Source organism: Cucurbita maxima, unplaced genomic scaffold (assembly GCF_002738345.1).
Source record: "Cucurbita maxima cultivar Rimu unplaced genomic scaffold, Cmax_1.0 Cma_Scf00010, whole genome shotgun sequence".
NCBI lineage: Eukaryota > Viridiplantae > Streptophyta > Magnoliopsida > Cucurbitales > Cucurbitaceae > Cucurbita > Cucurbita maxima.
In genome coordinates this window covers 3,690,277-3,715,759 of record NW_019272026.1, presented here as the reverse complement: position 1 = coordinate 3,715,759, position 25,483 = coordinate 3,690,277, and the positions used below count along the sequence as shown (strand labels likewise).

General features: G+C 35.1%; 5 protein-coding genes across 5 annotated transcripts; 1 reads left to right on the top strand and 4 right to left on the bottom strand.

Annotated features, from left to right (window-relative positions):
• Positions 1–407: 407 nt before the first annotated feature.
• On the bottom strand, positions 408–2,679 carry LOC111485166 (cytochrome P450 734A1-like). The gene is made up of 5 exons (XM_023131917.1): positions 2,246–2,679; positions 1,944–2,167; positions 1,628–1,878; positions 1,186–1,546; positions 408–977 (listed from the first exon to the last, which is right to left on the bottom strand). The coding sequence occupies exons 1-5, from the start codon at positions 2,547–2,549 to the stop codon at positions 543–545; spliced, it is 1,575 nt and encodes a 524-aa protein (XP_022987685.1). The 5' UTR covers positions 2,550–2,679; the 3' UTR covers positions 408–542.
• Positions 2,680–8,229: 5,550 nt separating this feature from the next.
• LOC111485273 (GTP-binding nuclear protein Ran-3-like) lies at positions 8,230–10,764 on the bottom strand. Its single transcript, XM_023132086.1, has 8 exons — positions 10,609–10,764; positions 10,407–10,476; positions 9,720–9,776; positions 9,491–9,608; positions 9,121–9,210; positions 8,863–9,042; positions 8,673–8,750; positions 8,230–8,580 (listed from the first exon to the last, which is right to left on the bottom strand). Exons 1-8 carry the CDS (start codon positions 10,609–10,611, stop codon positions 8,511–8,513), a joined length of 666 nt encoding a protein of 221 aa, XP_022987854.1. The 5' UTR covers positions 10,612–10,764; the 3' UTR covers positions 8,230–8,510.
• A 157-nt stretch (positions 10,765–10,921) lies between these two features.
• LOC111485272 (GTP-binding nuclear protein Ran-3) lies at positions 10,922–13,423 on the top strand. The gene is made up of 9 exons (XM_023132085.1): positions 10,922–11,078; positions 11,202–11,271; positions 11,850–11,906; positions 12,015–12,132; positions 12,446–12,535; positions 12,634–12,813; positions 12,906–12,983; positions 13,073–13,147; positions 13,236–13,423. Exons 1-8 carry the CDS (start codon positions 11,076–11,078, stop codon positions 13,140–13,142), a joined length of 666 nt encoding a protein of 221 aa, XP_022987853.1. The 5' UTR covers positions 10,922–11,075; the 3' UTR covers positions 13,143–13,147; positions 13,236–13,423.
• Positions 13,424–14,367: 944 nt separating this feature from the next.
• Positions 14,368–17,087, bottom strand: LOC111485271 (GTP-binding nuclear protein Ran-3). Its single transcript, XM_023132084.1, has 8 exons — positions 16,877–17,087; positions 16,723–16,792; positions 16,080–16,136; positions 15,845–15,962; positions 15,310–15,399; positions 15,031–15,210; positions 14,860–14,937; positions 14,368–14,769 (listed from the first exon to the last, which is right to left on the bottom strand). Exons 1-8 carry the CDS (start codon positions 16,877–16,879, stop codon positions 14,700–14,702), a joined length of 666 nt encoding a protein of 221 aa, XP_022987852.1. The 5' UTR covers positions 16,880–17,087; the 3' UTR covers positions 14,368–14,699.
• Positions 17,088–18,212: 1,125 nt separating this feature from the next.
• LOC111485309 lies at positions 18,213–18,933 on the bottom strand. The gene has a single exon (XM_023132139.1). It carries the CDS (start codon positions 18,849–18,851, stop codon positions 18,480–18,482), a length of 372 nt encoding a protein of 123 aa, XP_022987907.1. The 5' UTR covers positions 18,852–18,933; the 3' UTR covers positions 18,213–18,479.
• Positions 18,934–25,483: the final 6,550 nt, after the last annotated feature.

Sequence of the window (25,483 nt, the reverse complement as noted above, 5' to 3'; positions counted from 1 at the left end):
TAGAGGGCCCCATCTGTAACAGCAGGTGAGCCCTACAAGGAAAGGGCACCAGCATTTATGGGGCTCCACCAAATCCTCTGCTATTGTCTCATTAGCCAACTCTTCCTGATTGACATTCCCATGTGGTCTTGCTCCCTCTCTCACACACACACTTACGAACAGATAATATAATTGTCTCCTTCCAACACCCTTCTTCTCATCTTCTGATATTCAAACTAAGCATATCCTCTATTTGGGTATTCACAAGGAACTCAAAGTTCGCATCGAAACAATTTTGACTCTTTCAAGTTCGGAAGAAGTAGTCAGGAAGTCCCATCAGATAATGCCGAACCAAAAAGAGACAGAGACAGAGACAGAGAGATTTAAACCAAAACTCTGTAACATCTATGAGGAAGTATACTGATAAATAACTAAACATGGATTAAGTTCTAATCCCAACCTTTAATCGGGTTATTATGAGATACTTGAAACTTCCTATATGTTAGCCGTTTCACGATCTTATACTAATAATTCTGTGGTTAATTTTGACCATCCTAGTAATTTTAATTTAAGGGTATCTTTTCGAAAAGAATGGGAGCGCCATATTGTGGATAAAGAAGCATCAGGACAGTCGGTGCATGTTGATAAGTAGGAGCCAATCGAAACGAGAGACGTTGAAGTATAATCACCATTGCCAACTTTGCTTCCAAAATTGCTAGATTTTGGCCGATGCAATTCCGAACCCCAAGTCCGAATGGAATGAACCCAACCGGATGATTTCCAGCTCGACTTACTCCATCCGAGAATCGCTCTGGATTAAACTCACTCGCATCGTTGCCCCAAATAGTTTGATCGTGATGAACGGCGAGGATTGGAATCAAAAACTCCGTGCCACGTGGGATCATTCGTCCACCTAGCTCCATGTCAGCGTTTGCACGTCTGATTGTAGCCACGGTGGGTGGGTACAATCGTAAGGATTCATTTAGTATCATGCTCAGCTGCCACATCCAATCATTTGCCACCAAGAAACAAACACTAAATTAGATTACAAATAATATTTTGTATTAATCTAATTTTGGATAATTCGCTCAATAATGTATTACTTAATTCAATTATTTTATTAAAATGCATGTTGGGCTTTATAAGATAAAAGTCGTCATTATTACCATTTTTAATATAAAAATAAATAAATAAAGAAGGGCTTACAATTTTGAACTTGGAAACGTCATCAGGGGAGGGGAGGGCACGTGGACCGCAGATGGTAAAGACCTCATGACGTGCCAGAATTTGCCACTGTGGATGCATAGCCAGCAAGACAGTAGTCCACGTCAGCAGATTGGAAGTGGTCTGTTTGCCAGCAAAGAAGAAGCTTTTGCATTCTTCCACGATGTCATGGACAGAAATGGAAGCTTGGATCATGAGCCCCAACAAATCTTTTGGTCCTTTTTCATTAATTGCCCAATTCTTTTCAAAATTCCGTTTTCGCCCCTCGATTAGTTTAATCAATGATTTCTTTATTTCCTTCTCTAATTTCCACGACTTCATATTTGTTCTTGTCGGTAAGAATCTGATAATTATATATATAATATATATTAAATAAATAAATGGGTAATTCTAATTCTAATTCAAATTATAATGCTAATTTTACCTATAGCCAGGAATGAAGACCTTTTGAAAAGCTTCTGAAGCTAATATCATTTGTTGAGTTTGAAGCTTGAAAATCGCTTTACCATCTTCATAGCTACAACCGAACGCTGTTTTCGTTATGACATCTTCAGTTAGTGTTTGGAAGCTATCGAAAACATCAATCTCCACCCCACCCAAGGTCGTTTCCTCTGCCATGGACGACCATTTCTGTACCATTTCCACTATGATTTCTTCTATCAAGGGAATCAACAACTGCATAACTCAACTGGTTAAGACATATATTATTGTAAAAAAAAAAAAGGAAATTAGAGGGTTACTTTGATATTGTCCGAGTGAAAAGTGGGGGAGATGATTTTGCGATGGAGAGCCCATTTCGGGCCATTGAGAGTGAGGAGACCGTCGCCTTCGAGCTGTTTAACGAGCGGATGAGCTTCGTTTTTCTCGTACAAATGGGAGTTAGTGATGAAGATTTCTCGGATCATGTCGGGGTCAGACACCGCCACTCGAGCAATGGGTCCAAACCAGATCAGAAACGTAGAGCCTAAAATGCAATCCCGAACACAAATAACGAGCTTAATTTTAAGAACGAACTAAAAAAGTGAAGAATATTCGCACGTACCATAAATCTTCTTCCAGTGATGGTAGAAGGAGAGGACACGTGGCAGAATATTATGAGAGAACTTGGGCATTGGATGGGAAGAAGCCGCCGCCATCATGGAAACCAGTTCTTTGAAATTACCAATAAAGAAACGATACCGAGGCCCTCCAATTCCTTGCCGGAGAAAGTGGTTCTCCATTCTTCTTGGCTTCCACCATAACACCAACCCCATTTTTGCACCCAAAATCACCACCGCCGCCGCCACTACCGCCGCCGCCGCCACCCCAAATGGCACCTCCACCGCTGATTCCAACTCCTCCTTCATTCTCCCCTTTAATTTGCTTAGCTTCTCTCTTCTGCCTCTTAAATAAACAAAACCCACAAACACCAACAAGCCCAACCCCCGTAGGGGCCGCAATTGCAAATCTCAGGGTCAACGGTTTTATTGCAAACTTTTTACCGTTCATGTAGCTATTATAGTATTGGAAAACTTTCTTGTTTATAGTATGACAAATAGCTTTGGATCAATCCCGATTACTAGAGATTTTAACTTTATAGGCAGACGAAGCGATCAGCATATTGATTGTAACTGATGAGAGCTTTCGGTGATTTTGAAATTAATCGTTCTTATGAGATCAGAACCTTATTTCGATCGTATTTAAAAATAACGTCGTGAGCAAATTGCTCCGTCCCAAATTAATGCATATAAAAGAGATTAAAATAATTATATTAATACATGGGATGCATGGTAACATTCACACATGCAAAATAATATATATATATATATATATATATATATGTATGTATATAGTAGGGTTAGATGATGGGATATTGGATGGAACATTTCCCTTAAATTATGTGGTGAATTTTATTTCCTTTTTTAAATTTTCATTTAATAATATAAACTTTCCTTATGAAGATAATGTCATGATAATGCTATTAATTTTTTTTAATTGTTTTGTTTTATATCTATAAAGATAAAAACAATAAATTATATTTTTTTTCGTCTAGTAAAGTATATAAATATAAATATACGTTATGTTTATCTATAGAATAATTTAATTGAGTAAAATAAATGACAATAATATAATGGTACGACATCTAATTTTGTATTAATTTATATTACACCCATGTTTAAGTAAATGCTGAAAATGACAGATTTCATACTCAAATCAAGAAATTAAAACTATACTCTAAAATTGATTATGTGACATAATTCAATTAACCTAAGGTTTTCCACCAAAAAAACTGACCCTTTTTTCAGGGGTGAGTCGGTGCGAAATGACAAAGCACCACACATCGGCCACAAGCTGCCACACAAAAGAAGCCAAATGAGCCAACTTATCTGCAGAATTATAATTTCTATGGCACCCACAAAGTCCACTGCCTGTGTCAGTTCAAATGGATTGGATCGGATCGGATCAAGTTTAGATATTTTTTTTTAGATTTTGTTAAATGAACACGACTTTACACAATAGTATGATATTGTCCACTTTAAGCATAATCTGTTGTGACTTTACTTTAGACTTCCTCAAGAGACCTCATACCAATGGAGAGAGTTGCGTTATCTAACATGGTATCAGAGTTATGTCCTAAACTTAGTCATGTCAATAGAATCCTCAAATGTCGAACAAAAGACTTCAAAAGAAAAGGAGTTGAGGCTCCTCGAAACCATAGTAAAAAATGACTAAGACTCCAGACTCCAAAAGAAAAAGGAGTCGAGCCTTGATTAAGGGGAGACATATACTTTGTTTGAGAAGAGGTGTTGGATGAAAATATCACGTTGGCTAATTTAGGGAATGATCGAGTGTTTATAATCAAGGAATACTATCTATATTAGTATGAGGCTTTTTAAGGAAGCACAAAACAAAGTCACGAGAGCTTATGCTCAAAGCAAACAATATTGTACTATTAGAGAGTCGAGAGCGCTGTGTTGTGTTGAATTAAAGTATGTTTTTTTAGTTCAAAATAGACAATATCATATTCAATTCAAATAGACATTTTCGAAAAAAAAAAAACACGACGAATTAAGACTTAAAACATAAAAACATTGAAGGGAATGATAGAAATGTGTGTAGGTGTGTCTCTCTCCCACAAACCCATTTGTTGTTCCAAAAACATGATAATGTGTTTGGAAGGTTGCTCTTAAATTGGTTCACATGGGAACAACGGCGTCTATGTAAGAGGGAGTTTGTGTATGAGGTTTATGTGGGGAAATACGGTTTAGTTGACCCACCACCCAACAATGGGTGCCCACAGCACCAACCCATCCGCCCCCTAAACTTTGTCCCAATGCACCTCACACAACTTGGCTCATCTTTTGTCTCCCTACTATTATGTCGCTATTCTCCATTTCTCTTTCGATCTAATCTTATTTGTTCGTTTCGTAATATCTCGTTTCTTTTTAGTTGGAAGTTTTGCTCATGACCAAACCTAATCTTTTCCATTATCATTAAAGTTCAATGTCTTAAACATAATTAGGGTTGGAGAAATCAGTGATCGAGTGAGAATAAGATTCATATAGATATCAAATTTTAATTTTAGATATGAATCGAACAGTAAAGACAACAAGAACTTAGGAGAGTTTCAATTATTCAAAATTCACCCTTCATGCATTGCTTTAATTGGACCAAATTTCTGTTGTTTTTTGTTTTTATAAAGACTTGAAGGCCACCAAATTTTAGGGGAGAAAATAATTTATTGTTATTTTTAAAAAATAAAATAATAATAAGGAATATTTTAAATGATATATTTCTAAGAAACTCAATAATGGTAAGGGCATAAGAGAAATTGTATTTTTTTTTTTTTTTTAACTTTTGTATATTTTGAAAAATATAATGATAATAAGAGGAGTAAAAGAGGGATGTCAAATCACTTTAAGACACGTGTCATCCAATGATGGAGGTCGAAATCGGAAAGTGTTTGGTTACATCAACTTAATGGTTTGGCAGATGCAGCAGATCCTTGTTTTCTTTGTCCTTATTACTAAACTACCCTTCTACGCCCAATCATTGTTTTTTTTTTCTCTCTCTTTTTAATTTTAAACACATCAAATAGTGGAGAAGCAAGATTTTTTTAATAATTATGAAGATTAAATAATTAATTAACTAATTAATTGTGGGGAAGCATTAATTTTTTAATAAATAAATCATTATAGTATTAACTTTCCCTAAGTATTTACAAAATATTAAATGTGTTTTAATCCTAACATATAATATAAGAAACATTTTTAAATTTGAAATTCATGAAATTGAAATTGGGATATATAGCAAAAAAAAAAAAAATAATAATAAAAAAAATCGATTATTTAACAGAAAAATGGAAATTGAATAAAGGAAAAAGGGGAAATTAGATCATGTTTTTTTTGGTACCAAACTTAACAAACTCTGACACTGATAATGTTTTTTTATATATATATATATATATATATATTAAAAAAAAAAAAAAACAGAGAAAAACAAATGCATTAATTCGTTCTATTCCCACAACTTTGATTTATTGCAATTCGAGCCTCCTCTGTTTTTCACTTTTTTCAGTTAAAATCTCTCTCTGAATTTAAGGCTTTTAACTGTCATATGAATTATTCCTTCAAATTCTGTTGAGTTTACTCAATGATGTTCCGTTTCCACACCCCTTCTATTCAGGTAAGGACCCAGATCTACCGCTAGTGATATTATCATTTTTGGTCTCTTCCTTTTGGGCTTTCCCTCCATACTTAAAAACGCGTCTATGTGGGACATCACAATCCACCCCCACACCCTTATAAATTGTGATTTGTTCTTCTCGTGAAATACTCTTTCCTTCCTCCAAATGTGGGTCCGCCCTTAAGTCCCCCTTTGGGGCCAGCGTCCTTATTGGCACACCGCCTCGTGTCTACCCCTTCGGGAACAGCGAGAAGGCTAGTACATCGTCCGGTATCTGGCTCTAATATCATTTGTAACGACCCAGATCCACCGCTAGGATATTATCCTCTTTAGGCTTTCCCTTTCGCATTCCCCTCAAGGCTTTAAAACGCGTCTACTAGGAGAAGGTTTTCACACTTTTATAAACGGTGATTTGTTCTCCTCCCCAACTAATGTGGGACATCACAATTCATCTTTCTTTGGGCTAGCATCCTAGTTTATTTAGCTCTAATATCATTTGTAACAACTCAAATTCATCGATGATAGATGCAGTTCTCTTTAAGCTTTTCTTCTCGAGCTTTCCCTCGAAGTTTTAAAGTGCATCTGCTAGAGATAGGTTTCTACGCCCTTAAAAAAAATGTTTCGTTTCTCCCCCACGGACGTGCAATCTCACACGAATAGATTCTGTAAAGAAAAACTTAGCTAACTGAGAGTCTCTCAACTTCTCTAATTCTTCGTATAAACGTGGATTTTCACCCTGTTAGAGTAAGTCCCTGAAGGATATGTATAATGTTTAAGGGATTCCTAACTGAACCATAATAATTTCATCCTCTTGTTTTGTTTTCAAAGTTGGAAAAAACAGGACAATGGCAAAACCTTCCAATTTCATGTTTTGGACCTGAAAAAAAAGTACTTTTTTTTAAGCAAGAGAATCCAGATAATCATCATCATCATCTTGCAAGTTTCAACCAACCTACCAGTGATTGATAATTGAATGAAATCGGAAGATTTTTCTGGGAAAAAACAGCCAAAAAAAACGAAAAGGAATCGAATTGGGTAAAAAATGGCAGAGACAAAAACAGGGGCCTTCCAAATGGATGCTTCTCATCGTATAAAAGCGTAGAACATGTCCTGTTTCCAGTTTACGTGAAATACAGCCCTGCATCCCATTTTTCCCTTCTAAATTCATTTGGTTTTGCGTCTTAAATGGAGGAACCAGAATCTGGGTTTGGTTTCTATCACGAAAGTGGGTGTCTGTCGGTTTGGCAGAAGAGATTGGAAGATATATCACTTCAAAACAACAAATTTGCTTAAACACTGAGAGGGAAACTAGAAAAATGGAGATGAAGAGGGACAGAGAAGGGAAAGGCAAGCAGGGGGGTTTGGGCCCCAATCGACAGCCAACCGACAGTGAAAAAGGCACTCGATTCTTTTGGTGTTTTGTTGGAGCTTAATTGTGTTCATTTTCAGCAACAAGCAAGCAGCCACGCAGGCCCCCATTACAGGAATGGACACTGTCGTTTTAGAACTCTCCCTACATTTCCTAGACATGCCGGCGGGCTGTGATGCCACTTCTCACATGCCCTTACTTTTGGTTGAAGTCGATGTTTAGTTAATCATTTGTTACTGTGTGGGATTTGTTTCATGGAAAACAAAAAGGGAACAGAGATATAATGGAGGGATTCTCGTAGGGAAATGAAGATAATGAGGAGAGCAGCGTAGTCCAATGGAAATGGGGGCATGTTTGGTTGAGACCGACATGGATAGGGACAATTCATAATGTTATGGGGGTGCCTCCTGCTTGTTTTTGCAACAACTTAGGCCGAGTTAGAGTCCACGCGTCAATCTTTTGTTCGTTAATCGCTAAAGTAGTTGTATCTTTCGAGCTATAACGAAACTCTTTAATTTATTAGATTTTAATTCAGACAAGACTACTCTAAACCCAAAATCGAGGCCATTATATCATATTATAAACATTATAATCCGCTATTTTAGAATCATGCTTACAGCATCAGATCACCCACAAGCAAACCTACTGACAGCAAACTGGACAGAGCATGGTTGGTTCCATGCTCCCAAGAATGTTAAATATGCTGTAGAAATAGTTGAATCTCACAAAAATTATTTGGATATTCACGAAAGAAAACAAATCTCATTGTTCATTCATATACCCTTCTTTTTATTATAATAAATTATTGCCACGGATAAATTAAATATGGATTTATATCGTGAGCGTGTAAAACACTTAGTAACTAATACAATATAACTAATATCTACACTTAGTAACTAATACAATATAACTTGATATTAGTTTAATATATACTTCTCATGCCTAGAAGAGTATGTCAACAGATCAGAACATTAAGAATGGTGAACACAAGGTTGAAGAACGGAATCAACTCATCTCAATTATTGTAACATCTAATCCATAACAGTAACATTAATCCATACACAACTCACAAAAGAACAAATCATTGACACCAAATTCTGTTTGTTCCGGGAAAACTTCACGTTTTCAAAACTCAGATATCTACCCACACCCACATCATCCAGCCCACCAATTGCCTATCGTCAATCCTAGCAACACGATCACACGGCTGGAAAAAAGAGAAAATATAGATATCTGATAAAGAAAATCACCAGATATTCATCAAACCATGTATCTACTCGAATGCGTCGTCGTCGTCATCTGGCAGAGGTTGACTGGCAGCTGCCGCCAACTCAGCTTCATGCCTGCAGAAAACAAGCCATATAAGAATTTGAATTGCTCTAAAGAATGTCAGTAAATGATTCATTGGTTATGAGTTGTGATAAAAAAGTCTTACTGTTGCTGGGCAGCCAAGTCAATGTGTACTTCTGGAGGAGCAAGGGCAGGACTCTCCACAAATTGAATGTTAGCATCGCTAACAGATGTAACCACCACCATAAGAAAAGGAAACCAATTGTCGTCATGAGTAGTGAACGCACGTTTTAAAGATAACAGTAAAAAGCAAACAGGCAGGCAACTGAGTTTACCCAGCTAACTTCCTGGCCAAGTACAAGAATGGCTTCTCAAAGTTGTAGTTACTCTTCGCAGATATTTCATAGTATTGTAGATTCTTCTTCCTGTGGAATGTGACTTGCTTGGCTTTAACCTGCCTATTTTTCACATCAACCTTGTTTCCACAAAGAACAATGGGAATATTCTCACACACCCTGAAATTTAATGAAGAAATCAGAGGGTGCCCTGTTAATGCAAAATTCCTTAACATCTACAAACAAATCTCAAAACACCTGCAAAGATCCCGGTGCCATGTAGGAACATTTTTGTATGTCAATCTGGCTGTAACATCAAACATAATGATTGCACATTGCCCATGGATGCTGCAATCATGGACAAAGAACATTACATTAGAAATATAAACCATAGCAGGAAGAAATTTGATTCAGGAGTTCATCATGGAAAAAAGAAACCATTTATCACTAAAACATAACAAATCAAAAAGGCTTAAAGCAGTTCAAAAAAAGGGAATCAAGATAAATGAATGTATCGGATCAAGAGAACTTTGGAAATTCAATAAGATTACAAAATAAACAATAAAAACAATTAGCCCCATAAATCTCAATCCATGTTCAGAATAATCAGGCAAACCACCAAACTTACTAGTATCCATCACGCAAACCCCCAAACTTCTCCTGCCCAGCAGTGTCCCAGCAGTAAAATCTAATCTTTCCACAGTTTGTGAAGAAGTCCAGTGGGTGCACCTCCACGCCAATGGTGGCTGATTTCATAGAAAACATGAAAAAATGAATACAATTGAAAAGAAAGTACATAGACAGCACAATAAACAGAATAAACCATCCAATTAAACACAAAATGCCAAACCACGGACGTTCATATTTCTTCTCAAACTCCCCAGTGATGTGCCTCTTTACAAAAGTCGTCTTTCCTGGAAAAAAAAATATATACGTACAACTCAGTCATGAACCCAATAACAAGTTTGAAAAGGGTATAAAAAAGATTCATCTTGAATCCCGATCTCTTCTTAAGCTTTCCTTCTAATTAGTACAATTCTAATCTAATTTCGCAGCTAGTAAAAAGCTAACCAATCATTAGCGCCCATGAATACAAGACAAAGCGGTAGAGACATGATTGAGTTGAGAGAACAAAAGATAGAAATACAACACATCAAAAGAAGCAACCATCTTTCTTTGACAATGCTGCCAATAACTTTAAGAGAGACTCGTGTGTATTAAACTAATTTAGATCTTGTAGAACATATACCATTGAATAGAAAAGGCTGACATTATGATTGATCATCTATTCAAAACAATAACGTCTACAGAAAAGAACAATTGTCCTCGTTGATCAACTGTTACTACTGTCCAATCTCATGAATTCAAAACAAGTATTTTTTTTTTTATTTTCCATTTCACATCGATTCAAAACTATAAGACCTACAGAAATGAACCATTCCCCCATTGCATCGACTAAATATCCAACTCTAAGATGTGATACATACAGCAGGATGTCGCGGCAGACAATTATTGTAAAACAAAACTCAGAAACAAGGAAATACCAGTGCCGCCATCGCCAACAATCACAAGCTTGAAGCTCGGGTAATCAACAGTCTTTTGGTCTGGCAAAGCCTATGAAATTCAGCATGAAATAGAAGCAAAAAAAAAAAAGAAGAGAGATTAGAATATACTCAGAAAAGTAATCGAACCGATGAAATAAAGAAAAAATTAATCATCAAAGTGAGACTGAGAGAGACTGCCCACCATTGGAATGCGTCGAATAATAGAAAAGCGAAATGAAAGGAAGGAATCGGCGATTTAGGTTGAAATGGGCCGAGATTTGAGGAAGATGGTTTCTAGGGCAAGCAATGCTGGCCTAGCTTTCAACCGACGCTACTTTCTTGACCGTTGGATTAGCAGTCGGGTCCCTCTCCGCCGTTGCTTTTATCCACTGAATTAATACCAAAATCAAATTTATTTTCCGTGGGGGCAGGAAAAGGTAAAACAGCGCCACAAAATTCAAAAAACACACGAGATTCAATTCAACGAAAGAAACCAACGGTGGAGCTTGATCCGACTGCAAATCCAACGGTTAAAACAAATAGATTCTTGTTAGCCAGGCCCGTAGAGCTTCCCCTATAAACCCTCGTCCCTCAACTCTCAACCCATTTTAACCTAAGATCGCCGATTCCCTCCTCTCGTTTCGCGGTTCCATTATTCGACGCATTCCAATGGTGCGTTGTTTCTTTTATTCTCACTTCGATGATCTGTTTATTTCTTATTTTTTCTTTCATCTGTTCTTGATCCGGTTTCTTTTCAGAGTATTTGTTGATTCTATTTTGTGGTGAATTTTGTAGGCTTTGCCGGACCAGAAGACTGTTGATTATCCGAGTTTCAAGCTTGTGATTGTTGGTGATGGTGGCACTGGTACGTTATGTTTTCTGAGTTTGCTTTGAGAACAGTAATCAGTTGCGATCGCTGTATCGTATCTTATGGTGATAGCAGTATGTCATTTCGGACGTAAAATGATCTTGGCTAGCTTGTAGTACTAGTGTTTCAGCTTGGAGTTAGAAGAAGAGAGCTTTAAACTTGAAACTATGTTAATGCCGTATGATTTGAACAAAGATTGATTGTACTGGATTCTTGTTCTGAGAAGAAAATTTGTCTACGGTTTTAATCTTGATTAACACTCGAAAGTCGATAGGTATTCAAGATTAATTCTTTCACGAGCACATATAAATCACCTGGACTTTTTTTTATCTTTTTGGCTGGAATAGTTTAATCAGGAAATCCGTCATTTGTCACTGTTTGTTGTTTATCTAATAAAACTTGAAAACTCATGACATTGCCTTGGAAATGAGAATTTAAAACGTTGACAACAAAGGATTATTAGACTATCGGATTTTGTTAATCCAGTTTTGTATTGCTTCAGTTTGAAGACTGTCGAGATATTCTTGATAATACTTGAAATTAGAGTATGATTGAATTGACTCTTTGTTGGTCAGGAAAAACAACTTTTGTGAAAAGACATATCACCGGGGAGTTTGAAAAGAAATACGAACGTAAGCATTTTTGCTAATCCGTTTCCATTTTGTGGGTTATTTACTGTTAGGGCTTTCGTTAAATAAATATCTTATATGAATTTGTTCTACTGTTTTTTATGAACTTAGCAACCATTGGCGTGGAAGTGCACCCTTTGGACTTCTTCACAAACTGCGGAAAGATTAGATTTTACTGCTGGGACACTGCTGGGCAGGAGAAGTTTGGTGGTTTACGGGATGGCTACTAGTAAGTTCAAGAATTGGGTCCTTTATTCGTTAAGCTATATTTTTATGCTCCCAAGTTTCTATATTCCCCGATACATTCTGCTGCGCAATGTTGATATTCCCTCATACGTAGTGAAATTAACTGAAAGTTGCATAACTTTGGCAATATTGTTGAATTTTCAATGCTCTCTTGTACATCGGATCTGATAGATTAGTTGATATTTGACTATTATTGTGGCTTTCATTTTCGTGATGGACTGTCATTTCTCTTTATTCTGAATTCAATTCTCTTACCTTGAAAATTCCTTATTTTGTGTCTTAACCCTTGATTGCAGCATCCATGGGCAATGTGCAATCATCATGTTTGATGTTACTGCCAGATTGACATACAAAAATGTCCCCACATGGCACCGTGATCTTTGCAGGTAATCTAACTTTTGTTTTTATGAAACAATTTTATATGAATGAATTGTTGCGCATTGTCAGGGAAGAATATTTCAATTGTTAACTTATTAACCTGCAGGGTGTGTGAGAATATTCCAATTGTTCTTTGTGGAAACAAGGTTGATGTGAAGAACAGGCAGGTGAAGGCCAAGCAAGTCACCTTTCACAGGAAGAAGAACCTGCAGTACTATGAAATATCTGCGAAGAGCAACTACAATTTTGAAAAACCATTCCTGTACTTGGCCAGGAAGTTAGCTGGGTAAATCCAGTTCCCGGATTACTTTGTATTACTTCTGTCTTTAATGTGGGAACATTCATGACAATGAACTTTCTCTTCTTGTGGCTATCCAGGGATGCTAACATTCATTTTGTGGAGTCCCCAGCTCTGGCTCCTCCTGAAGTACACATTGATTTGGCTGCCCAGCAACAGTGAGATTTCTTCATCCTATGTCATGACTAATGAAAGCATTTACCATCAATGGAGTAATCCATATCTACAATTTGCTTATTTTGTGCAGGCATGAAGCTGAATTAGCAGCAGCTGCCAGTCAACCTCTTCCCGATGATGACGATGATGCTTTTGAGTAAAAATGGTCGATCATCTTGTGCTGATGCCCTTTGCATATCTATTTTCTCCTGTCACCGGAGTGAGATTTTTTTTTTTTTTCTTCTCCTTGCTAGGATTAACAGAAGAGAAGAGACTATGTAGGCAGAGAGTATGGCTGAGGATTGAAACTTGAATTTTGAAAACGTTAGTTTTCCTCCGGGATGAAAGAAATTCGTGGTGTAGATGGTTGGTTTATAGGGCCACATGGCCTCCTATGAAAGTTCATTATGCATCATTTCTCTATTTGATCTGTGTTTGTTTTACTCTTTTCATCTTTTGGGGTTAGGTTTTCACTCAATTTGACGTGTGTGGTTTATCTCAGATTAATTCTTGGACCCCGAAATTGATTGATTCTTAATTTGTGTCTCAATTAACAGAAAAATTGTTAATTATTAACGATAGGTGTGGGGGTTAAGTTATTAAGCCGTTGCCTGGCAGGGTTGTTCTGTACGTTCTGCGGACGCTTGGGCAGAGAATACAAAGCCTGTGAATTAATCTAAAAAATACAACCCATTTCCCTTCCCGAAGTGATTATCTGTAGCCATTAGAGCTTCGGTTGTCTTGTAAAGTCAGTTATGAAACAAGTGTCCTGAATCAGTCCAATCGTAAATTCATTTATTTCTTCACAGATTTGACAGCTACCATGATGATCCAAGTGTCGTGTTATCTTGTGACATCTTTATCCCACCAAAACTCATTCTCTACCGTTCAAGGTGGCATTTGAAATCTATGTTAACAAGGTGATGTGGGCGTTTCAACCGAGAATGTTGTCTCAAGTTGTTCCTTAAATCGGATCCCCACAAACTATTTATAGGGCTGTGGAAGAGCATTCCAGTACATACATATATCAGAACGGAGGAGGATTGAGTTTCAGTGACTTTAAATCTGTTATAATCTCGGCCTCCTAGCTAGGCAAGGATGGGCATTACTGACTCAACCCAACAGCCTAACTAGCCAATAGCGTGCCAATACCACGACGGCTGCTTTTGGGGTTTTACATGCTGGGATGCCATTGCTTGTTGGAAGATGGCCAAGTTCCACTTACCCTAGGGGCTTTAAACGTTTTCTTCAAAGCATTCATGCTATAACAACTTAAATTTATCTATTTCAACACCAACGAAAAACTAAATATCTTTTCATTCATCAACACGTCAACCCCGAATTTTGTTGGAAACCATGTAACCAGAGAAGACACCAGAGAAGACATGAGGAAACGCATTGAATACACACAAATAAAATAGTGAAGCATTCGATAGATAAATTCTGAAAAATGAAGAGTCATCAAAAGTCATGTGGCTCTATTAATCGATAATCTCAACAAAAACCAACCATCTACACCACAAATTTCTTTCATCCCGGAGAGGAAAACTACCGTTTTCAAAAATTCAAGTTTCAATCCTCAGTCACACCCTGCCCCCCCACCTATTTATTTCCTTCTCTTCTATTAATCCCAGCGAGGAGAAAAAATCTCACTCGGGGGTCCAAGGAGAAAATAAATATGCAAAGGGCATCATTTCACCAAATGATTTTGACCATTTTTACTCGAAAGCATCATCATCGTCATCCGGAAGAGGTTGGCTGGCAGCTGCTGCTAATTCAGCTTCATGCCTGCACAAAATAAGCAACATCTATATAGATTACTCCAACGAATGTGAATGCTTTTGTTAGTAGTAATGACTTGGGATGCGAAAGTCTCACTGTTGCTGGGCGGCCAAGTCAATGTGTACTTCAGGAGGAGCCAGGGCTGGAGACTCCACGAAATGAATGTTAGCATCCCTGGATTTCCATAACAAAAGAAAGTCCATTGTCATGAAAGTTCCCACATTAAAGAAAACAAGAAATCCAGAGTAAACAGAGAACTGGATTTACCCAGCTAACTTCCTGGCCAAGTAAAGGAATGGTTTTTCAAAGTTGTAGTTGCTCTTCGCAGATATTTCATAGTACTGCAGGTTCTTCTTCCTGTGGAATGTGACTTGCTTGGCCTTCACCTGCCTATTTTTCACATCGACCTTGTTTCCACAAAGAACAATCGGAATATTCTCACACACCCTGCAGGTTATTAGAAGTAAACAAATGGTAAGCGGGTTCCCTGACAATGCAACAATTCATTCATATAAGATAGTTTCATACAAACAATAGTTAAATTACCTGCAAAGATCACGGTGCCATGTAGGAACATTTTTGTAAGTCAATCTGGCAGTAACATCAAACATGATGATTGCACATTGCCCATGGATGCTGCAATCGTGGATTAAGACATAAAATTAGGATTTTCAGCGCTAGGAGAATATTGAAATCAGAACAAACCTGACAGCCTATCATGGAAATAGAATAACACACCCACAACAAGATCTCAAAGAAGACCCAAAAAGGTAGTCAAGATAAAATAATCTATCAGATCAAATGTACAAGAGAATATTGAAAATTCAACAATATAGCCAGATGAACCAGATACAATTAGTTTTGTATGTTTCAGTTAATTTTCAAAATAAACAGTAGAGGCCTACTTAAGAGGGAAAATGATCATTGAAACAGACTCCAACTAGAAATACAGAAAATGATCATCGAAACAGACTCCAACTAGAAATATGGAATTGTGCAAACAGAGTATAACATGGAATATCGAAACCTGAGAGCATAAAAATACACCCAAAAGAATAAAAGACCAATTTCTTTAACTTACTAGTAGCCATCCCGTAAACCACCGAACTTCTCCTGCCCAGCAGTGTCCCAGCAGTAAAATCTAATCTTTCCACAGTTTGTGAAGAAGTCCAAAGGGTGCACTTCCACGCCAATGGTTGCTAAGTTCATGAAAAACAGTAGAAGAACAAATTCATATAAGAGTTTTTTATTTATTTAAAGAAAGCCCTAACAGTGAATAAACCATAAAATGGAAAAGGATTAGCAAAAATGCTTACGTTCGTATTTCTTTTCAAACTCCCCGGTGATATGTCTTTTCACAAAAGTTGTTTTTCCTGCGCAATATAACATGGTCAATCATACTCGTAATTTCAAGTGTCAAGTATTAGATGAATGCAACTTGACGAAGGAAGATCCTTCGAACTGAAACTATACAAACTCCAATACCCTTGATTAACAAAATCCGATACCCTAAACATTCTTAAGTCTCTTTTCTAATATCTTTCTTATTTGTTGTTACCGATCAAAAAGCCTCATTAACAAGGCATAAAAAATAACGAAGAAGGACAAATTTCCGGTTTAATATATCTAAACCAAAAATATTAATAAGTTTAGGATGATTATATATGCTCTTAAGAGAATTAATTCAGAATACCTTTCGACTTTCGAGTTATAACAAAAAGTTAAAACTCTAATAAAGCATAGATTTCTTCTTAGAACAAAAATCCACTACCATGTCAATCTCTGCTCAAATCATACGGCATTGTTACACTTTCAAGTTTTAAGCTCTCTTCTTCTCACGCTAAGCTAAAACTACTACTACTGGCTAGCAAAGACTATTTCACGTCCTAAATGATACATTGCTATCACGAAATGATGCTGATTATTGTTCTCAAATCAAACACAGAAAACAGAACATACCAGTACCGCCATCACCAACAATCACAAGCTTGAAACTCGGATAATCAACAGTCTTCTGGTCCGGCAAAGCCTGTGTAATTCACCACAAAATCCAATCAATAAGTACTCAGAAAAGTAACCAGATCGAGAAGTGAGACTAGGAGAGACTACCCACCATGAGAATGCGTCGAATGAAATTGCGAAGAGAGAGGAAGGAATCGGTTCGGCGATTTAGGTTATAAGACGTGTTGAGAGTTGAGTACGAGGGTTTATTATATGGTAAGCGGTGCTGGCTTTCAAGTGACGCTATTTTCTTGACCGTTGGATTCGTAGTCAGATCACGCTCCACCGTTGCTTTTCTCCATCGAATTGAATCTTCTGTGATTTTTCAAATTTTGGAACGCTGTTTTACTATTTCTGACCCACCGAAAAATAATCGATTAATTGGGCTAATTAATAACAATTACTTAATTTTCAATATTTTCATTAATATCCTTAAATTTTTTTAAAAAACTCTAAGACTACTCTTTCTAATAACTTTAAATAAAATTGTTATTAATTTTGTTTTCAAGAATAAGTATTTTTAACTTGTTTAAAATTTTAAAATTGTTAATAAAATATTTAAAAGTTTTAAAAAATTAACAGCATTAATGATTTTTTAAAAATTTTCGAAAATATTAAAATAAAGTATGGATCCAAAATTAACTATATTCTTAGTTTTTTTTCTTTTTAGTTTAGATTTAGTCATTAAAACTTTTTAATTTTAAAATATATTTTTATAAAATACGATATTTTTATTTATTTAACTATTCATCCAAAGCATATATTTTTTTATTTTTGTTGCAAAATATATATTTAGTTTTTTTAATATTTATTCTAATAGATTTTTAATACTAAAAAAGTCCACCGTTCGACTTTTTTTTTTCTATTTTTATATCAAATAGATTCATAATTTTTTTTCAACAAAAAAAGATATTTAAAAATTTTATTAAACATTTTTCAAAATTAAAAAATTTATAATATTAAAATTCTAATAGATATAATTCTTTAGTTTTAAAAATAATTTAGTAAGTTCTAGAAACGTTTTTAATCATTTATGTTAATAATTTGAAAATATGCTTATTAATATGTAAATATTTTCTTTATATAACTTTTTAAACGCAAATAACGAATAAATATTTTCTTTATATAATTTTTTAAAACGCAAAAAGCGAATAGTTTAAATTTATAAAATATAATAGTTCAAAGTTGTTTAATTTAAATGTAAAATAAATTGGAAGTACTTTGAAATCAACCAAAATATGAACTTCATATGTAAATTATTTGTAGATAAAATGGTGAGGCGGATGATTACATAGGTAATCACATCACATAATTAATATTTAATGAGTTAATTAAATACTGTGGTTGAATCATTTGCTAGGCGTCACGTCATGGTGGACAGGCGGAGCCCAATTCACAGTTCATCCACCGTTTCATAATTCAGACTTCCACTCAAAGAGATTCAGTCCTATCCAAAATGAAAAGATGTTTATACATAAAATATTGCAGATGGTTAGTCACTAATCTACCAAATTTATTATTTCAACATTTTTTTCTTCGACAAACACCTCTCGAACCGATAATTGTTCGTGGAAGAACAATGCCAGAACCATAAGAAAAAGGAAAGAAAATACTATACAACTCCTAATCCTTGGAATTGACAATTAATTTATACAATTAGACATAATTACATGTAGTAGATAAGAGGAATCGGCGGCCGCAGGTACTGGCGGAGATCAGGAATCGCCGCGACTTTTGAAGTCGGTAGCGAGGCGAGATGCGATTGCTGAGTGGTACATAACATCGTGAAATGATTCCGTTTCCATCGTCATCAGGCGAAGTTGTCGCGCCTTCGACTCCGTGAAGCAGCCGGGGGAAAATCGATTTCTCGCCGATTTCGTCTCTGGATCTGATTTTGAAACTCCGTCGGCTGGAGTTTTAGGGTTGGACTTGTTGGCGGAGTCGATGTAGTCCGGTTCAGAGGACCATCCGAAGACCGGGGCCCACCAATTGGAGGAGGAGGAGGAGGTTTTCCGGCGGTTGTGGTCGGCGGAGGAGGCACAGGCACGGATGCTGGTGGGGGCAAAAGTGAAGAGATTAGTCGCCATTTTGGAGAGAGATGATCGGAAAGTACTTTTTTAGACAGAGAGGAGTGGGAAATGGATGTGTTGCTTTTTGCTTTACCTTTGGTAGCGATTTAAAAGGGGGGAAAACTGTGAACGGATAAGACCGGACACGTGGCGATTTGGCGTTTAGAGACGCGTGGGCTAGACAGTATACTTTTACCGGCTGTTTCGGTTACATGTTTTCGTAGCCGGCTACAGCAAGTACATACATACATACATACATACATACATATCATCAACATGACCCGATTTTAGTAGATGATATATTTATTTATTTATTTTTAATTATCTATTTACTTTTTTTTTAATAATCAATTTAATGGAAAATATAAACTAATTCAAATGACCTTTTTGACCTCATTAAAAAAGGCCAAAATTATCACAAATATTCTTTAAATAATCCAAATTCATTTTCCATAATTTCAAATATTCTGAAAAAGGGACGAAAATAAACGCTAGACGACAAGAGAACGGTAGGTCTCGTGACAGGCACGCAAGTCCAACTCCGAACGCTTTTTATATTTTCAAATCATAAATTACAAAAATCTAAATTTGATTTTCTTTTTCACTTTTTAAATTCAGAGATTATCCTCTGGATGCCGTTTCTCCGTAACCTCCTTCCTAGACCACAGTACGATTGACACGTTTCTACAACTTAATCTCCTCATACTTTGGGAGATACTAACATGTACGTGCCGCTTCACCGTAACTTTCTGCTACGAATGTGACACGTGTCCTGAATAGTGGTTTTCCTAGAAGTTTCCCGTTGGCGCATGCGACAAGCACGTGAACCATGAAAATACCGCCGGGTGCATAGAACTTTCGTTATTTTTGGAAATTTTATTATTTCAGAAGCCAAATAGCGCCACGTGTCATTTTCAGCGCTCCCATAAACGACGAGTATATTTGCTGGCGTTCGATTGTTATTTTTTGCTCACACGCAACTTGCCCAAAATAATAATAATAATAGTGATTTTGTATTTTGTATTTTTTTGTATATTATAATTCCAAATAATTAAATATGTTAAGATAAGAATCAAAATCGAACATGTGCTACAATCTTTTATTTCAACGAAACGTTTTTTAAATTTTGAATTTGATTTATCATTCAAATCTGCAAATTTTTATATATAATTATTTATAAGTTTATTAATGTTTTGGTTATTAAAATATTTTCTTATAAAAAAAAAATGAAAAAGGCTAGCTAATTGGGTCTCAATTTAAAATTAATAATAAAAAAAAGGCTAGCTATTTTTGAAGTTGGGCTGGGTTGGCTCTATGTGGGCTTACAGTATAAATGGCTTATTGGGCCGGACCTTAAGTTACTTTGTTTTCACAATTAATAAAGACCGATGGAATTAAAAATAATGATATAGCTCTGTTTAATAAATTAAAAGCATACATTTTAAGAAAAAAAATGAAAGTAGCACCACCACATCCATCTGTAATTTGTTCACAGGATAAATTAAATTATAAAAAAAATTACATATTAAAAAGAAGGAAATAAAACAAAATCATACCTGGCAGCAAGGAAGCTTCATTATCAGATGAGTTGGAGATGGAGCCAATGCTCGATACTATACATAAAAAATGTATTGGTATAACATTCGGTATAAAATTTTGTTTTACAAGTGAGCTTGACTAACTACGAGACACTAGACCCTGAAATTGGTGGATTATAAGGAAAAGGGATGAATTATGAGATCACACATCGATTTCTTTATGAGGGTGTGAAAACTTCTCCCTAACGGAAAGTCTAAAAATGACAATATCTACTAACGGTAGCCTTGAACAGTTACACTAATAAACGACTGATCTTGAGGAAAAACCTAGAAGGGAAAGTACAAAGAGGACCAGAAACCAACGTGAGGGGAAATCCAAAAGGGAAAGTTCAAAAAGAACAAATCTGCTAGCTTGAACTGTTACACTCATAAACGACCAAGCTCGAGGGGAAACCCAAAAAAGAAGTCTACTAACAGTGAGTTTGAACTGTTACATTAACAAGCAACCAAGATTATTGGACCAGAATCGTGTTAAAGACATATTCGAACTTAGTTGATAATCTCACACTATAAACAAGAGATGTTCATTGTAATCAAAAGCAAAACCCAAATATGGGAAATGGATGAAGCATTTTTCCCAAGTCATAAAAAATAGTTTCATAAGAGATACCTATTAAGAAAACAACAGCAAGCCCTTGCAATTGTCTTATTTGGGGCTCTGGAGTGGGTGAAACAGTTCGAAACAGCATCGTTTTGGAAGAAATGAATTCAATGTCCCCCAAGTGGCGTCATGATTTATAATATCACCATAATTGCACAAGTGGGTCTCCCATGTCGTAGACGATTGAATTTACAAATCCATCTTTAAAAACACATGCATACAACGGGATTTTCTTTCTTTCTTTTCAGAAGTGGGGCTTCCATCACAAAGAAAATTAATTTGAAGCTCCGAATCTGACTATAATTTCAGCCATTCCTAGAAGTTTCATTCTCAATCAAACACCTTTCGGCAAATAAAATGATATCACAATGGAAATTGAAGGTTTAGTGATGGAAAATTACCGAGAAAGGGAGAGGAATCAGCCTTGTTGATGTTGAGGTTTTCAGCTTGGCATTTTCACAAACAGGTGGTGTGCGACACAACTAAGTCAAAGGCATAGTTTAGATATTATTTGTTATAAATATCGACGCTTCACCTATCTCTACAATAACCAATAAGTACGTCACGTGGAGAAAATGGTCCAGTAAAGGGGATTGAGTGACCACACAAGTTGGAGTAATAGACCCCAAGATAATTGGAATATGGTACAGCAATGGTCCCGTAAGTGCATGAGTTAAGATTAGATTAGATAGCAAAAAAGAAATGGATGGTCTCATAGGTGTGGGTAATGGTCCACACTTCAACTGGGCTTCAGCTGAACATGATTTATGAAAGCATGACGAAGCGACCGGACCGTGGGGCAACTCAATCATCGCCATTTCTTATGAAATTTCTACCCGTTGCAAATTATAATACCCATTTCAAGTAACTAATTGCATTGTTGATTGAAAAGGAGAACGAAACATTTTTTTTAATAAGGGTGCGTAAATTTTCTATACCATATCCGTTTTAAAAACGGAGGGGAAGTCCAAAAGGGAAAGCCCAAGAAAGATATCGACTAATGGTGGGCTTGGACCGTTATAAATGGTATCAAAGGCAAACACCGAGCGATGTGCCAACGAGGAGACTCAAGTCCTGAAAGAAGATGGACACAAGGTGGTATACCAGTAAGAATATTGGTCCCTGAATCCTCTGAAAGAGGTGGACACGAGATATTGTCAAAGCCTAATGTTGATAACATGTGGGTTCAAGGCACTAGCTAAATTAGAATTAGTAGACAAATTCACATGAGAGGTGGCAAATTTCATTCCACTTATTATATTATATTGTTTTTATTTAAAATAGTTATGACTACTTTTGTCCTTAACCTCTCATATTGCTTATAAAAGCTAAAACACAGCCCACACATCATGTTCTATGCATAGCTCACATTATTGATTGAATTTTGCCTTTGATTCTTGTTGTCATATGCAAACATTTTGGCAAAAATTCCTTATGGACTTCAAAAGCCATACAATTTTTGACTCCAAATGCCTCTTGTTTGATGCCTTTTCCAGGTATATCACATGTTTGGTAATCATTCAAAGTTGATTGATCCAAATTCGATATTGATCTCGATATAATTAAGTGAATCAGGTGTACACGGTCTTTTCTAAGCTTTGATCCAAATTTTAAAATATAAAAATTAAAATTAAAATTAATTAAATTTTGAGTTTAAAGAATATATAGAGAATTGTTCATACACGGTGATGGCTAGAATCTAATTCTATATGGAAAAAACCATACCTCACTTCATGTAAACCATTAATATTCTTAATATGTTTTCGAGGGAATTCAAATAAAAAAAATGCCTAAAATTATACTTGGTATGTACGGTAGGGACAAATAGATTCTAAGTTGGGATCCATTTGACACCATCCATACATACTCGCCTTTTCTATTACTCGAATCTCTATATATTAGAGTACCAAATTTACCTAATTCAATTAATAACAATTAAGACGTCTATTAGTCATTTTGGCGTAAATTATTATTATGAATTAGGAGGAACCCAACTCCAATTGAATCTCTAGAAGGAATCTAAATTTTCACTTCAAAGGAAATCAAAAGAAACAATCATGAAGGACCAAGAACCAAAAAGGATTTTTTTTTTATTTTTTATTTTTATTTTTATTTTTAATTTTATTTAATGATGATCTGCAAAGACCTTTCCAAGCAACTTTTATGCAGCTGATTGTGGAAGAGGAAGCCACATACCCTAATGCTAATTAAATACTAAAAAATCTAATTAAATAATCTATAAGCTCAATAATTTAATTTTTTAAGATCAAAATTTTATAAATGAGCTTTCTATTGTTCCCCAACAAGTAATATATGGAGGGCAAGTAGCTAAAAAATGACTTGACTCTTATAATAAAAAATAATATATGCTTCTGTACCCTATATGATTTGTACATTTTGATAAAATAATGATCATATTGTTGAGACGAAAAATAATATAATTTTGTAAAATAATAATAATTAATAAGATTTATATGTTTCCTTAATCAATTATCCGAGGAGATTTTGGTTAGATTAAAATAAATATTATATCGTTTAATACTAAATAAAGGTATTAGACGAGATGTTGACAAAAAAAAATAAAAAATCATATCGTCCCATATTAATATTTTTAAAGTATAATATAAAAATGAAAATGGATATTATAAAAAAGTAATTTATTTCCATTATTGGTGTTAAGTCTTTACTCTGTATTTGATAAATGAATAAAATATTATGGAAAATAAATAAATGTGGATGGAGATAAAAGGTCAAACTTCAGAGCATGGCTGAGAGAAAGTCAACGATCGGACGGAGGTGGATGGTTGCGCATGAGGTGAAGTAGATGTTGATGTAGATGATTGGGCCCACCACACATTTAGTAGTTAATTCTGTTTTATTTTTTTTAATGCTATGGTTTTCGGGTTAATTTAATTCTTTATCCGGTGTCAACTCTGCCACTATTTCCTCTGGAACTATTTTAATCCTAATAAAATAGTTTTTTTTTTAATTTTTCATAATAATCTTAAAAAATACCGTAAGATTGAGTTAGATTGTATCTCTATTTTTTATTGATCAAATTGATCCGAATAAAAAAATGTTAACTTTTGAATAAATCTAAAATTTATAGTTTAAATTTGGTAGTCTAAATGGATTGAATTCTCGAAATAAAACATTTAACATTCCAAATATGGTGAACTAATAAAATAATATTTAAAAATGGTAAGGACGTGTTAATTTGAACCTAATTTAATAAGCGGGACAAAATGGACGGTTGAGATTCATTATTAAAAACCAAAGATAGGAAGTGAGAGAGAATAGAGAAAGATCTATGGTCGTTGCTTTAAGGGTAATTAAGGTTGCATCTTCAGGAGACAGGCTGTCTACGGTAATGGCAGAAACGTAATTTTGTTATTGAAAATTTAAGTAATTATTGAAGATTTATAATAATTAAATCAAACCATAACCGCCATGTCCGGTGGCACGCCTGCCGTTGAGACGACACCAATAAAAGAAATGGAAAAAAATAAAATAAATCAGAACCATGACGTGGCACCCTCTCGCCACTGGTCGGTGACGTCGGAGAAAAGCTAAAAGTTACATTCATTTAATTCACCGCCTCGATCTATTTTCCCTCTTTTAATTAACTTAAAAAGGCAAAATTATATTTTCTAAAGTACACGTGTCAAAATTATATTTTTTTTAAAATGAAAATATGAAAATACTATCACGATAAAGTTTTATGCCTGTGTTTATCTTTAAATTATAAATAGGAGATCAATATTTATAAGAAATACTTTTATACTTTTATATTTTTGTTAGTTTAAATAAATCCGATTTAGGAGATGACATTGGAATAATGTAGCATTTACGTGGCATTCGAAACTGCTGAATTTTCCAAAAAAGAATAATTTAATTAAAATATGGTCCGCAATAATGTGTAAATTAATATTTTGAAAATAATTAATGTATAATAAACAATTTATTATTGATTAATTAGTGGAAGGAGAGTTAACAAATGGGGGATTCAGATCCAAAGATATATAATGTTTGAGTAGTCAAATCTGATCCATCAATAAGAGAAATTCTTATATTGGTACAATAAAGTTGAAGTGTGACCTAAAATGGGGGGTTCATAACGCTACTATATATTCCTGATTAAATCCTTGAATTATCATATCTCCATCTTGTCCTTTTAAATCATGGTGTTTTGTCTACTTTTAATAGTGTTGATTTGATTTAAGAGTGTTCGAAATACTATAATCGGAAGAATTCGATTAATTCAACTCAATCACTACTTTTAAGAATGATTTGACTTGACTTAAATTATATTTTAATGAATATTTGATATATTAAAATGCAATTTGAACCTAAAATACATTTTAAATTAGTTAGATTTAAATGAAATCTAAGTTAAAGCTGGGGTATATTTGCAAATTTCATAAAAAAAAAAAAAAAAAAAAAAAAAAAAA

Bases quoted from the DNA above. Each gene is read 5' to 3' on its own strand.
- LOC111485166 (XM_023131917.1), bottom strand. From the start codon at position 2,549: ATGAAGGAGGAGTTGGAATCAGCGGTGGAGGTGCCATTTGGGGTGGCG. The intron at 1,879-1,943 runs GTAACCCTCTAA...TGAGTTATGCAG, and splicing joins TTCACTCGGACAATATCAAA to TTGTTGATTCCCTTGATAGA. The intron at 1,547-1,627 runs GTAAAATTAGCA...TATAATTATCAG, and splicing joins GTCTTCATTCCTGGCTATAG to ATTCTTACCGACAAGAACAA.
- LOC111485273 (XM_023132086.1), bottom strand. The intron at 9,777-10,406 runs GTATTTCCTTGT...TTTTTTTTCCAG, and splicing joins TGTTGGCGATGGCGGCACTG to GAAAGACGACTTTTGTAAAG. The intron at 9,043-9,120 runs GTGTTTTGAGAT...ATTAAATTTCAG, and splicing joins TGGCACCGGGATCTTTGCAG to GGTGTGTGAGAATATTCCCA.
- LOC111485272 (XM_023132085.1), top strand. The intron at 12,133-12,445 runs GTAAGTTCAAGA...CCTTGATTGCAG, and splicing joins GGTTTACGGGATGGCTACTA to CATCCATGGGCAATGTGCAA. The intron at 12,536-12,633 runs GTAATCTAACTT...ATTAACCTGCAG, and splicing joins TGGCACCGTGATCTTTGCAG to GGTGTGTGAGAATATTCCAA.
- LOC111485271 (XM_023132084.1), bottom strand. The intron at 16,137-16,722 runs GTATGTTCTGTT...TATATTGCGCAG, and splicing joins TGTTGGTGATGGCGGTACTG to GAAAAACAACTTTTGTGAAA. The intron at 15,400-15,844 runs GTAAGTTAAAGA...CCACGATTGCAG, and splicing joins GGTTTACGGGATGGCTACTA to CATCCATGGGCAATGTGCAA.
- LOC111485309 (XM_023132139.1), bottom strand. From the start codon at position 18,851: ATGGCGACTAATCTCTTCACTTTTGCCCCCACCAGCATCCGTGCCTGT.